The sequence below is a fragment of the Festucalex cinctus genome, chromosome 10 (genome assembly GCF_051991245.1).
Source record: "Festucalex cinctus isolate MCC-2025b chromosome 10, RoL_Fcin_1.0, whole genome shotgun sequence".
In the NCBI taxonomy this organism is placed as follows: domain Eukaryota; kingdom Metazoa; phylum Chordata; class Actinopteri; order Syngnathiformes; family Syngnathidae; genus Festucalex; species Festucalex cinctus.
In genome coordinates, this window is record NC_135420.1 from 26,947,176 (window position 1) to 26,961,533 (window position 14,358).

The window sequence follows — 14,358 nt, forward strand, 5'->3', positions numbered from 1 at the left end:
GAGTGGCAACAGTTAAGTGTCAGCGTGTTGCGTGTGTGTTGGGGGTTTGAAAACCGGTTCCGCGACAGACTCACACATGCACAGGCACACACACACCCACACACACACACACACACACACACACACACACAATCTCAGTAGACACACCCAAAAAGCGTTCCTCATTTGTACGCTTTCTTGCATGTGGCGTTCGCCAGTTCAACTGCTTTTATGTTTATTTTATTTGCCGTAAAATTGGTTCTGATGCCTGACACCAGGCCCCATTTTAACCACGCCCCCTCAAAAATCAGGAACACTGAAATGGTGAAAAAGTGTTTAAAGCTCTAGCGCCAAAATTCAGTTTGCACATTTTTTAGTAATTATCTTCAAACATGTGCAATGTATTTTTGAAACAAATGATTCACAACTGATTCAGACCGGAGAAATCCAACTGCACGTATGAAAGCTTCCACAATATTTGTTGCTAGTGCTGACAAGTGTATAAAAAAACAACAACAATCAAACAAACATGCTTTTACATACCAAAAAAAGAGAGGGAGGGAATTGAGATAAGGGCACTGGAAACAGCAGGATTGCCTCATAATCCAGTTGAGGAAAAGTATCCGAGTATCATTTACAACGGGAACGTCTGATAACCAAAATCCGTCATTTGCGTGTCTCCTGCTGCACCACAACCTTGCGGTACGTTGGGATTCTGGAAGAAGCCGCCTGAGGTCCAGTGGACTTGGTGGCGGTGCTTTTGACGTTGCAGGACATTTTGGATCCGGAGGTGTTCCTCTTATGGGACACGCTTCCAGCTTGGTTTACGCTGGATGAGCCTTCCACCAACAGGACTTTCTGAGCTCCAGAAATGCGCTCAGCTGCTCCACCTCCTTGCACCAACGAGGTTCCGATCCCCCCGTCAACTTTCACAGACCCCACAGGGAGCTTGCTTTCCACCACCACCATCTTCTGGAGGCTGGGCTGATTTCTGGCGTGGATCTGGGTCTGGATCTTGGGGTTTTCTACCAGCACCACGCCGGCATCCTTGGTGTGTCCGCCAGATACGAGCACGCCTTGCGTCGCAGGCGCTGCCAGAACGACACCCTGGAGATGGCTCGCCGGTGCCTCGGCCAGCAGCACGGCGTTCTGGACTTGTGGCTGGACTACGTATTGCATGGGAGCGGCGGTGGCGGCGTAATAAACGGGCTGCTGCTGCTGGAGCAAGAACATCTGGCCTTGGTTTTCCATCCCTTCCACCACTGCCGCCATGTCTTGATTCCACGTAGTCGTGTTTTGCTTCGCCAGCCGAGTCACAGTTTGGTCTACCGCGGGGACGACCGGCGGCAGCTTGGCGAGTTCCGGCCTTGGTTCCGTTAAGATCTTTGCCGGTGGCGGAATGACATCTGGTCGGATCTTCTGGCCGCCGCACAGCTCCGCCAGGGTCTTGAACTTGGGGCCCAGGTCGTCGAGGAACTGCAGGTCGTTGTCGTTCCCCAGGAGGCTGCAGCAGCCCACCGAGCCGGCCGAGGAGCCTTGGCCCTCAAAATTGTACTTCAAGTGAGCGTCCTTCGTCGCCAGGTTTCCTCTGCCGCCTTCGCTGTACACCTTCTATTGAAACAAGTAAAAAAAAAAAAAAAAATTATGTGAAAGTCGTGAAGATTACAACTGATCCAGAGCTGTGGTTTATGGAGGACCAAAACTGCCAAAATTGAAATTAAATAAATAAATAATGAATAAATATATATATCATATATAGTCCTCAAGTTACATGGGAGTTCCGTTCCTACGCTAGGGATGCAACCCGCATTTCGACTTAAGTCGAATTTCCCCATTAAATTCAATATTTACATCAAATCAATTTCCATAAAAAATCTAAAATACATTCAAATAATAATAATAAAAATAAAAAAAAATAAGAACATGCTGTAGAGGTGGATGGAAAAGAAGGGGAGAGTGAAAAAAAAAAAAAGAGGGCGAAAAAGCCAAAGATACTACCACAACGAAAGTGCACAAGCGCTAGCACTAGCTAAGGGCTAAATAACGGCCGAGGGGCCAAAATGGTGGATGGGGCCAAAAAGTCGAAACGGGGCCAAACAGTCGAAACGTCTTAACTCGAGGACTCCCTGAATATATTTTCTATATCCATTTTTATTGTCACTTTTATTTATTATTTGTTTATTTATTTTTTTGTTTTGGCAGTTTTGGTCCTACATAGTGGTTGACCTAATGTTGCTATAAATTCCACTCAATATAGAATACAAAAACGTGGGAGTTCCCGGGGTGGCATGGCTCAGTGGTAGAGTGGTCGTCTGCCATCAGTGAGGTTGCGAGTTCAACATTCACCCCTGGGTGACCACGTCAAAGTGTCCTTGAGCAAGACACTGAACCCCGATTTGCTCCCAGCGCCCTGCATGGCTGCAGTCGACTGCCGGTGTGTGATTGGGTGAATGTGAGGCTTTGTAAAGCGCTTTGGGCACCAAAGCTACTTATATATTATATTTATTTCAGAATGTCATGAACGACGAGGAGATTGGTGTTCGTGATCCGGTCCACCGTTTGATCCGGTCCACCGTTTTGTCCCACAAAGCTGATGTCGGTCGCAATCAAGTTCGTCAACAGTTGGCCAGCAGAGAAGTTCAATCACAGGTTCAAAGCTATTTCTCACCTGCTGGTAGTATTGGGCGATCAGGTGGTCCGGTAGAGCGATGCTGTCGTACTCCGCCACGGCCTGGCATCCCACCGCAGCGCCCCCGAACCTGGAGTAGAAGGTGTTCATGTTGGCCTGCCTCCTCGCCCAAGACTGCTCCACGTTTCCCTGGAAGGCGTCTACAAAGGCCGACTGGTTCACGCGATCGCTCACGTCTTCGGCCACCTGCTGTGCCGGGATGAAGTTTAGCGGCACCTCCTGGCCACCGAGCCGACAAAAGGGATGGAAACGTTGTTTAAAAAACTGCACAAGCGACTTCGAGAGCTGGCCGAGTGGAGCGGGACTAACCGCGTTCTCCCCCTGGCCTTCGGTGCAGTAGTTGACCAAGTGGGACGTGGTTTCAAACGGGATTTCCGCAGCACCTCCCGGCAGGCCCAGATTGCCTCCACACTGGCAGAAGAGCAACAGCAGGGGAACCACTGGAACAACAACAATACGCTTGTATTTCATATCTTAAAATGTTCATCTGTCATTTACTTCTTAAGAATGGGCATATCAACGAGAAATGGCAACTCGTCTTTGAGATTTTGTCCAATTGCTACCAAAATTGAATCATACATGTGAGAGAGTTATCTTTAACTTTTCCTGCCGTTAACGTGAATTGACGTTCATGGAATTCCCAACGAGTACCGCCACAAACATTAATTGATGTCAACTAGTTTTTTTTTTGTCTTTTTTTTTTAATGGGCAGTGCAACGTCTTGGGCAGCTCCGGTTTCATGAATGAGTTAAATAAACACACACTAAGTATGGCCGGAAGATGGCAGCATCGTATCTCTTTTCAATGGGATTCCGTGGATGAAATGACATGAAAACATGGCGGAACTTAGGAAATACGTTTTCAAGGATGTCGTGAATGATCAAAGTTTTTGTCACATTAAATCTAATCCACAGCGCGTCACTAAACAAAAAATATTAGTGTCAAATTCACTGTTGTACAGAAAATGTATCTTTTCGCAAAACGCTTGTTTTCTACTTCTTTTTTTTTTTTTTTTTTTACATTATAGCTTGGTGTCACTCAAATGACCTATTTTCAAATAGTGATGACTAAAGAACAGAATAAGGTAGAGTCATACCTTTTTTTCTAACAAGAGAATGGAATCTAATCTTTCATATGGTATCCACCACATTTACGTAGTCATAGCACACAATATTCTGTTTGCCTTGAAAGATGAATTATGTGAAAATGCTCAAAATCGGATGACACTGAAGGTGTCGTTTTCTTTGAATAACAAAAAGACATTAAAAAAAAACAAAAAAAGTTTCCCTTCAACATCAAATTTTGTAGGCTCGTCTATCATAAGCAAAACCACAAACAAGTCTCATGAAGCCGTTCCTGAAAAAGGCCAAGCATGTCTCCCATTTATTTTTTGTTTTTTTTTGCATCACTTTTGTTGATTACCAGATGTACTCATACAGATTTATTTGCTATCAAATATTAACTTCAAGTTTTTGTTATTAAGTTTGACTACTCGCAATAAAAAAGAACAACGAAACTCTGAGTCACATCTTGAAATGTCAAACGTGTGATGAAGGTGTCAACATGAAGAGATGCACAGGCTCCCCCTAGTGGTAACAATATATTTTGGTGCTATAACTCTTCCCCCTGATTTCCGTCCAACCTTCACACTGGTTTGATGGCACTTACGCAACAGCAGCAGCAGGCCCATTAGCAGAAGTCCGATGCCTGCGGGTCCCAACTCGGATTTCTTGTCAGGCTGACCTCGTCCGCCTCGTTTTCCGCAAATCACTCCGTCCTCGCAGGTGCACACCCGGACCGTCACCTTCTGCGGTTCCGAGCACGTCTTCCCTTGCTGGTCCTTCACCAATAATTCCACCTGATGCGGACCCGACCGTAAGGAGTGCTGGGCCCTCAGGATGGCTGCGGTATCTGCCCAACACAGATTTCCTTCATGAGATGAACGTTCGATGAGATCCAAAGCAGACGTCGTCTCCTCACCGTTGAGATGCTCCACCTGCCATTTTCCCGGACTTCCCTCCGGGATGATATCGAAGGTGAAAGGAGCTCCGTTGGGAAAGTCGTCTCTGTCGATAGCGCTGACGATGACCGTGTCGTCAGGGATGCACAATGTCTGCAGGGTGCCGGTCAGGGTGGGACAGTGGTCGTTGAAGTCTTCCACCTGGATGGCCACAGTGCCAGTGGCGGTGCTCGAGGGGGTGTCTGTTTGTGGCAACCACAAGCGGAAACAACCGTCTAATTAAGTTCAGATACCGGTGCATTTTAACGAATATCAGTATCTGCCTTTTTGAAAAATCTGGCAGCCCATAAAATATAATCCAAAACTTTTTTAACATCTCAGGAAACTATTTATTTAAATTTTCCGTTAACTTTAAAAGAGATGCCGGGAACCTTTTGAAACATTTGTTTTGATCTGACATTAAAACTAGAAATGTGAAAAATGAAATTGCCTTATTTTTAAATTTTGAAAAAAAGATTTACTGTAGAAAACTATAGAGAGCCATGATATTTACTTGTTTCCATTTCCATTTAACTTTTTAAGACGTACTGATGACCGAGGGCACTTCTTGAACATTTTTTTTTAATTTTTTTTTATTTAGAAATTTTAAAGGATGTCTATTGCCTAAGAAAAAAAAAGTTCAATAAAAGCTTTAAGATATTACAACAACGTCAAGATTGCCATATGCATTTAAAAAACATTTTGACGGCAAGATTCCCAGCTTTTTTTTAATTAATTTTTTTATTCTTTATTTAGTTATTTATTTATTTTTTTAATGAAAATGACGATGTCATCAACCTCCTCGAGTACTAATAATCAGCATTGATATCGGCCCTGAAAAAACCATATCGGTCTATCCCTAATCAACATCATAAATCTCAAATCGAGTCAAATACAGTTCTATAAGTATTTGTACTGTGTTACTTCCCCTACCGGGACACCACCAAAATGATTCAACTGCGGTATAGCGCACCTTCCGAAACGCAGATGACTTGAGCGTAGTACGTCCCGTTGACCAAGAAAGTGGACTCTCTGTCGGGCATCTTGTTCAGTCTGATGTCAGCGGTTTCTGGGTCAATGGTGAGCCAGTTGTCAGGGTCCGAACCTTTAAGATACCTACAAGACAGTTCAAACTATCACACCGATTCATTCCGGTGAAGAACCCAGCGGCATGCCGTGTATTTTGGATTCGGTGTGCAGCAGCTCACTTGACTTTCTCCGCCGGTTTCCCGGTGTCGCCATCTAGTGCCGGGTAGCGAGCAATGACGTCATTGACGGTCGTGCTGCTTCCCTCCGACATGGCGATCACTTTGACTTTGGGATCAAAATGTGGACCTTCACGCTGGTTTTGCACGTTGATTTTGACCGGGTAGGTTTTCGGCGGCGCGCTTTGCTGAAGTCCTTCATAAAGCGGAGCCTTGTTCCTCACGGTGAGTTCAAGGACAAGATCCTTCACGTCCTCATAATCCACCGGCTGCAAAATCGGACGTTTTTTTTTCAAATTGCGACACGTTGCGACACTAACGTGGCTAGCCTGCGTCTGTTTATTTTTCGCGCGTACCTTGTCAAGCATCAGGATTCCCTCGTTGGTCTTTGGGTCCGTCTTGATGCTGAAGTATTTGGCCTCGTTGCCTTTGGCGATATCAAACACGCTTTGCCAGTTTTCCGTGTCCTTCAGGTCCAAGTCTTGAGCTTTGAACCTCATCACCTCCACACCCTTCGTGTTCTCCATGATGCTGCCCTCGTACTGCAAAGCACGACTAGTCAGTTCATCGCGTGACCTTTGACAAGACATCTGAAAATCTGATCCATGCTTTCAGAACGTCCAGACTCAATCGACTACTCGAGCAGATTACGTGACCAATAAGATGACCAGCTTGTGGTTTAAAAACAAAACTTACGCGGTCTTTTTCCAGCATTGGAAGGTTGTCGTTGATGTCCAGCACATTGATGGTCAGCGTGCTGGTTCCTGTCAGTCCGTCAAGGTCGCCGTTGAGGTCCTGAGCTTGCACCGTCACAAAGTACTGATCTGTTGTCTGACATCACAAAACCACAACATTCAAAAGTTTTGGGTTTTTTTTTTAGAAAAATTCAAATTTCATACATTGAATTTATTTTTGGAGGAGCCGGCACCTCTCTATCCAGAGTAGACTTGTCCACGTAGATGTTTCCGTCGCTGTTCATGTGGAACATGTTGTGAGGCGGGTCCTGCTTCACGATGGTGTAGAACAGCTGAGAGTTGGGGTTGCCCGGTTCATCCGCGTCGGTCGCGGTGACGGTCGTGACGGGAGTCCCTGGAAAATACAAGACATCCAAGCACATGATACGTTTTGACTCTACCAAGGAGACATGCTAGGAAAATGCAAAAACAAAACAAACAAAAAAAAAACCTGGGGCCAAAGAAGAAGAAATGGCATTGAGGCCTAATGATCCAGCCCATGGCTGTCAGTTGTCACATGCTTTGTAATGCTACACTGCCATCTACAGGACTGAAGTGGAATGGCAACAAACATATTTTAGTTTACTTTAAATTCTAATCGCTAATCTATTTTGGTGTGAATCTGTTTTGTCTATCACACCTGTTTACAGTGCGAGACATTTTGGCATTTTTTTCACCATTTCCCCCTTATTTTCCATAAAATTATGCAATGATCAGAACCGGAGGAATGTATGGCTAGTCGCTAGAGACTTGTCACTGATGATGTAATGGTACTGTACATTCGCATGGCTTCAAGTCTGACCCTAATCAAGATAAACGCTATAGAAAATTCAGACAAGAATACTGTACCTCAATAAAATACAAAATTCTACGTTCATGGATCTGTATGTCTCATGTGTTGTTATTGTTCATCTGTTCTCTAACCCGCTGGGCTGCGTTCGTACACGTCCACGGGCTGCATGGCGTCAAACCGCGGCTCGTTGTCGTTCTCGTCCAGCACCTTTACGCGGATGTCAATCCTTTTCTCCGCCTCGGTGCCGTCGTTGAATCTGGCGATGCCCAACAGCTGAAAGGACAAATAGGACAAACAACTTTGACTTGACTTCCTCCACAGCACCACCAGTGGCCGATTTGAGGTATTACAATAACCTTTCCCAATTCGTTTTTTTTTTTTTTTCATTTTAGAGCTATGCATCCACTTTAGTTTGGCATATAGCTAGGTTGCTATTATGTCTTCAAATTTTTCTTTTTCATTTTTTTTTTGTTAAAAGTTTGGGTAGAAAATGATGTAATGTTAATATTCACATTCATCAATGTCTTTATTTTGTAAAAAAAAAAATAAAATAAAAAAATACAAATAAAGTGTGGAGGTGTACCTAATGAAATGGCCCTTTTGCCAAGCATTGTGATATGAAATATCAAAAAGTAAAATTATTTCTGATTCAGGAGTACAAATCTATATTTATTTACAGGTATTAAATAAAAAAAAAAAGGTGAGTAATTACAGGAGGGGTCGCTCACATTGTAATTATCGATTTTCTCCCTGTCGAGCTTTTGGGTGACGCGTATGAGTCCCGTTTTGGGGTCCACCACGAAGACGTCGAAGGGGTATTCGCTTGCGCCGACGCCCTGCAGGGAGTAGCTGATGTCCCTGTCAACTTCAAAATCTGACCGAATCTGAAATAAGACACATGACATACAAAAACTGAATAGGAGCTGCAAAAATGGAACTGAAATGCTGGGGATGCTTCACATGCTCCAGTAGCGCCTCCCGGTGGACAAAAGTGGCTCTTACCTTGGCGATATACTGCTTCCCAGTGTAATCTTCATTTTCCTTGAGCTGCTTCGGAGGGATGACCCATTCTCTTCTTTTCCGGACTGGTTCATTCCCAGAGTGGAGCGTCAGTACAAGTGTGTTCTGGAGCTGTAATGCAGTAGACGACAAGAAAGTCCGTGACATCACCGGGAGCAGATTTATCATTCAACACATATATTACAGTCTATGAGCTTCCGTTTAACTCATTTGCTCCCAAAAACGTATAAGTACGTTCTATTTTAAATGTTTTAAGTGTCCCAAAGACATACATATATATATATATATATATATACACATTGTTTTTTTTTGTTTTTTTTTTAAGGCTAGCGTATACAGGTTTTGATGTATCCTCTGGACTGCAGTGAACGAGTGAAAAAGTGGTAATGACAAAAACTGCCAGCAGGTGGCAGCAGAGTATAAGAGATCAACCAGGGCCATGTTGAAAACAAACTGTTTCCACACAATTCTAAACATATTTGTGAATAATGATGAAACTTAGCTATATTCTAATGCTAATTGCTGCAAAACGGAAACCCCCAATGAAAGAAGAGACTTACCTTTCTTTTGGTAGGTTCCATGTTTTTATAGCAATAGAACACAATATTCTGTGGGACTTGCAAAATCAGTCAAAATCCAGTAAAACAGCCGAGAGCGAAAATGTCTGCCAGTCAATGAGTTAAGCAAACCTCTTGTCTTCGTGGACGATTTTGTCCATGGTTAAGAAAACAAGCTGCACAGTGGGACAGAAAACTCAAGTCTAGAATATTTGATCAAATTTGGTGGCAGTTGGATAAAATGATCCAAAATGATCGAAAAAATGGCCGCTTCATAGCAAAATGGCTGACTTCCTGTGTCTCGTCTGTTGAAGCTTTTCTGCCAAATTTCCTGTTGCTACATGAAACTGTTTTATGGAGCGGAATTAAATAATAGAAACAACAATAATAATAATAATAATAAATTATCCATATGACCAATTTGTTTTTGAAGTACCTCTGGAAATGTCCAAAATGACTCCAAAATAGCCAATTGGTAGCAAAATGTCACACTCTTTCCAGCATGGTTTCCTGATCTTTTTTTTTTTTTTTTTTTTTGCTGTAATTGCCTGTCTCGTAAAAAAAAAAAAAAAAGTCAATGAATGCAATGAATGGTGCTCTGTTCGTGTGAAACTTAAGACAGGTCAACCCGCACGTGACTGGTCACCATGGCAACCTGCATTCATTGGCTGAGGAACGAAGCCTGAAAACACTTTTGATTTAGACTTTTTAACCTTCCGTCTTTCCAGGAAAATGCCTTTCGTGTGCGCCCATGCACCTCAGGAAAACCTCCGCATTATATCCGGTCCATGTCCGATTGTCTGTCTCTCCCCGATGTCCATCTATGAATGCTGTAGGACATTCCTCACAAGGGTGGAAGTGTTTAACATCCACCTGTATATATCCTTACTGTCCACCTGTTCACTCCAACAAAACGTTTTGTAGTGTAGAGTAACATGTAAGGCAAAAAAAAAAAAAAGCCACTTCTTATGTGTGGTGAGTTAATGTCAGTAGGTTTACTGCTTTCCACCTAAATACATTCCAAATGTTCACCTGCCCACATCCTCTCCTCTCCTCTCCTGACTGACACGAAAAAATGATTAATAATTCAAATTCACTCACCATTAGAAACAAAATACTGGCAGGAAAAAGCGCTCGGACCATAATGATGCCTTGCAGGAGGTCCTCTTCAGGTCTGAGCTGAGAATAAGGAGAGGGAAAGCTTTGTAAAGCAGAACGCCCTCTCAGGGTGTGTGCATGAAATGTTATGAAGCTGTGACATAAGGACCGCCTATTGACAATCAACTCAGATGCCCTCGAAAAAAATTCATGAAATTGATTGCATTTTTTTTAACTTAAATTTATTGGCACGTTGAAGCATCAATAGCAACATTGATCAACATTTTGAAGTTGTTCTTCAAAGTGTGCTTTTACTTTTACTACAAAAGGTTTTAAGATTTTAAATCCAGTCACTGAGTAGATCACACTTCAATTTTTTTTTTTAATTCTATAATTGGTAATGGGAATTATTGGCATAGTGTTAGTCAGTGTTTTATTTTATCCGCAGTATTCCAAATGTGTAAAAACATACAAATATATTGAATTTACCATTATATTATTTGTGTATTTGCAGTATTTGTATAGTTTTAGATAATTTCAATATTGAACATGACAAATTGTATTTTGTGTAATCTATAAATTCATAAAAAATAAAATCAAAATAAATACATTCATAAATCATTGGTATTTATATATTGATTGGATAACATTTTAAACATTTGTTAAATAATTGTTTTGTGTATTGCTGATTTTACTGATTACTGACTATATTGCTGATTTACTATACTGTATATGAATAAATTAATTCATCAATAAAATATAGTTTTCCTATGCACTTAATCTTTCATACTGGACGTGTGTCATGGACCTGTGCATGTTTTTTTTTTTTTTTTGTTAAACATACTTTTTATGCAGTTGGCATGTGACATGTCCGCGCTTGCCAACAGCACCAACAAAAGCCACAAGAAGAAGTCGAAGCCTTTGAATGGGCTCATCAGTCAAGCGTGTCCTGCGTAAATCTTCGCCGACTTCTCAGCAAGTGACCGGACCGGTTACAATACAATCTGACATGCAGTAGTACCACAAGTTTGCATTTCGGGATGCTACTGCACTAATTTCTTTCATGCAGTCTGCCTCGTTTCTTAATGTTTTCTTTAGCTTTGCCCAGAAAGTGCTTTTTTTAAAAATTATTATTATTTTTTTAAATTTCCAATAGATTATGGCATGCGTTAGCGCCACAATGTTGTGTGTACATTTCACAAAACTTATTTCTTCCATGCAGTCTGGCTAATTTCTTAATTTTATTTAGTTTAGCCCAGATTTGTAACTTTTCAGTCAATTATGACATGTGGTCACTCCACAATGCTGTGTGTGTTGTGTTACAATTTGGAACACTGTTGCACTTATTTTTTCCATGTCATCTACCTGGTTTCTTAATGTTTTCCTTAGTTTTGCCCAGAAAGTACTCCCCCTCCCCCATCAGTTGACGATGATATGGTCTCTCCACAATGTTGTGTACATTCAATGACATCACCTTCTGGCCAGGAATGCTGAATGCAGTATTTTCGACTGTTATCGTCTGTTGCAAAACTTTTCTCAATCGTAAAGGAAAAACTTTATAGTTGTCACCATCGCCCTACCCCGACGTAAACGCCGGTTTCCGCTTTAATTTGCATTCCCTTGGCAGCCGTGTATGTTTGACACATGCATTAAAAGGTGATAAACTTGATGACAGGGTGGACGTAGCGATTAAAGCGGCATCCATCAAACGAGTCGTACAACAAGTGTTTGCCGTATCAGACGGGGGGCAGGAAGGGTGTGCGGTATTTTTCCATTTGAATGCAGGAGTGTCACTTGGACGTGAGTCAGAAAACTGCTTGACATATTTCTATTAATGCAAACTTGGCATTCGGCCATGAGGAGTTGAACCTCCAAAGGGTCAAGGTTCAATCGGCTGCAAAGTTCATGCGATGTATGCTAATTGACCAACACTGGAAGCTCATTATGAGAGAAAACGTTGTCTTCATACACAGTTCCGTTGAAGTTGGAACGCTCCAAATCAGGCCACCAAAATGTTGGTGCACAACGTTCCGTCAGCAGTTCAGACAATTGCTGGTTTTATTGTGGTAGCTTTTGGCTCAGGGAGCGCTGCATTTAAGGAAGGACGCCGTTCATGAGGCGATGGCACCCATCCAGTCTTCTCTCATTGGGACATTCTCATTTACATTGGGTTGACTGATTGCTTCATCAAGTTAGCTGTTGAATATTTGCACATATCTCAGTCAACCACTGGAGACCTCAAAGGTCTCAAAAACTGGTTGTACTGGTGAGAAAGGCACCTTAGTGTAAATCAATCAATCAAGAAGTCAGAAGTCCAGCACACCTTGGGTGTGTTACGAGCTTTTTAAGAGTCCCTCATGCATTAAAGTCCAACGCAAACATTCATGCTTGATTCCGCCCATGCACACAAATATTTCCAACGGCGTGAGCTGACACGTTCGCACGTTACCTTTAACATCTTTGCGTTACAATATTCATCATTTCTGATGGCTCGACGCTGCTTGCGTTCTCCTTGCGGTGGGAAAGTACAAGAGGACTACAAAGGCAATATCAGCGTTGCCGTGGGAGACCACGTTGATTGACATGACCGTTTGGAACAGACGCTCATTGTTTGTGTGGTTACTTTATCTTCCCGTCGTTCAATATGGTCGACCAATCAGAGCAGAGAGAGGGTTTAGATCCTGCATGATTCAGTCACAGTTTGGACAGTCTCGCATGTCAATCAACAAAAGAATGAAGGCAGGGAAGAACAGTTGCTAGCATCATAGCATGCTACCTGCTAAATTAGCATACAAGACAATTATTGTTTTTGTTTTGAGCTCCAGTTGCTACAGAGACCAATGGAAAAAAAGTTGCTAGCATCATAGCATGCTAAGCTGCTAAGTTAGTATACATGGCTATGTTTTTTGTTTGTTAGTTTCGGTCGCGACAGTGACGAATGAAGATGTGTTGCTAGCATCAGAGCATGCTAGGTTGCTAAGTTAGCATATATGGCTATATTTTTTGTTTGTTTCGGTCACGACAGTGACGAATGAAGATGCGTTGCTAGCATTGGAGAATGCTCAGCTGCTAAGTTAGCATACATGGCTATATATTTTGTTTGTTTCGGTCGTGACAGTGACGAACGAAGATGTGTTACTAGTATCAGAGCATGCCAGGCTGCTAAGTTAGCATACATGGCTATATTTTTTGTTTGTTTCGGTCTCGACAGTAACGAATGAAGATGCGTTGCTAGCATCAGAGAATGCTAGGTTGCTAAGTTAGCATACATGGCTATATTTTTTGTTTGTTGGTTTCGGTCGCGACAGTGACGAACGAAGATGTGTTACTAGCATCAGAGCATGCTAGGTTGCTTTTTTTTTTTTTTTTTTTTTTTTTTTTTAGACCGATAGTCGAGTAATGAGTAGTCACCAAATTCTATGAAATGAATGAACAGTTACTATTCTTCTAATTTCTAAATCCTAGTCCCTGATCATACATAATGCCATCTTGAGTACGGATCTGTGAGTACGGATACCTTGAAATAAGATGGACCAAATACATATACACTAACACAGACGTCAACAGAGAAAAAAAAAAAAAAAACTCACACATGCAAATACTCACTCAGCCCGTAGATGTCACTGCTTGCCTACCTGTCTGCGCTCAAGTGGAGAGAGGGGAGGGGAGAAGGTGGAGACGGATGAGGTGATGGAGCCAGACTGTCGTGTTAGTATGGAGGTCACCTGATGGGAGGAGTAGTTACGAGTTACTTCAACACTTTCTAGGTGACGTTCTAAAGTTACTCTGTTCCTAAAAAGGCTGAAATGTTCGCATTTGAGCATATGTGACATAGCCAAGACAGTTGTTGACAAATGTAACTGAAGCCTTCCCACAAAAAAAGAACAAAATGTGACTACAACGGACAGTTCGGACTGCTGACAAAATCATTGGTGCCCCCTACCCAGAACCAAGACAAGGGCAGGCCAAATTCTCTGACCCTTCACATTCGGGTCACCACCTCTTCTAGCTCCTCCCCCTCCGGCAAGCACAATCGAACAATGTACACTAAAAGCAGCAGACATTCTATTATCTTCTTCTCTCCTGCTATTAATTTCCTTAAACAGTTGACTCGAAATTGGCGGCAAATGTTTGCCAATTTTGCACATCCCAGCTTCAGCTCGCTACATGTTTGTATGACTGTCATTGATCAATATTCCACAACACTTGAAAATGCTGAAGGACTTTCTTTGAATCCACAGTGGTTGGTCAGAAATAAATACAGCCAGTAGAAATTATTTATTT

The 14,358-nt window shown here is 42.4% G+C and overlaps 1 protein-coding gene across 10 annotated transcripts in view; it reads right to left on the reverse strand.

Moving 5' to 3' along the window:
* Positions 1–203: 203 nt before the first annotated feature.
* LOC144027209 (desmoglein-2.1-like) overlaps positions 204–14,358 on the reverse strand; it is a 70,552-nt gene continuing 56,397 nt past the window's right edge. For 8 of the 10 annotated variants that reach the window (XM_077534559.1, XM_077534555.1, XM_077534558.1 and 5 more), the window contains 15 exons: positions 13,710–13,799; positions 10,078–10,155; positions 8,402–8,530; positions 8,128–8,283; positions 7,531–7,672; positions 6,801–6,961; positions 6,569–6,703; positions 6,229–6,414; positions 5,876–6,141; positions 5,641–5,783; positions 4,649–4,870; positions 4,337–4,579; positions 2,978–3,108; positions 2,648–2,887; positions 204–1,590 (listed from right to left, as the gene is read on the reverse strand). In XM_077534559.1, coding sequence (XP_077390685.1) covers positions 646–1,590; positions 2,648–2,887; positions 2,978–3,108; positions 4,337–4,579; positions 4,649–4,870; positions 5,641–5,783; positions 5,876–6,141; positions 6,229–6,414; positions 6,569–6,703; positions 6,801–6,961; positions 7,531–7,672; positions 8,128–8,283; positions 8,402–8,530; positions 10,078–10,155; positions 13,710–13,799 — 3,267 coding nt within the window. In that variant the 3' untranslated portion in view covers positions 204–645. The remainder of the gene's footprint in view (positions 1,591–2,647; positions 2,888–2,977; positions 3,109–4,336; positions 4,580–4,648; positions 4,871–5,640; positions 5,784–5,875; positions 6,142–6,228; positions 6,415–6,568; positions 6,704–6,800; positions 6,962–7,530; positions 7,673–8,127; positions 8,284–8,401; positions 8,531–10,077; positions 10,156–13,709; positions 13,800–14,358) is intronic. The other 2 variants (XM_077534560.1, XM_077534557.1) reach the window with 1 other exon arrangement.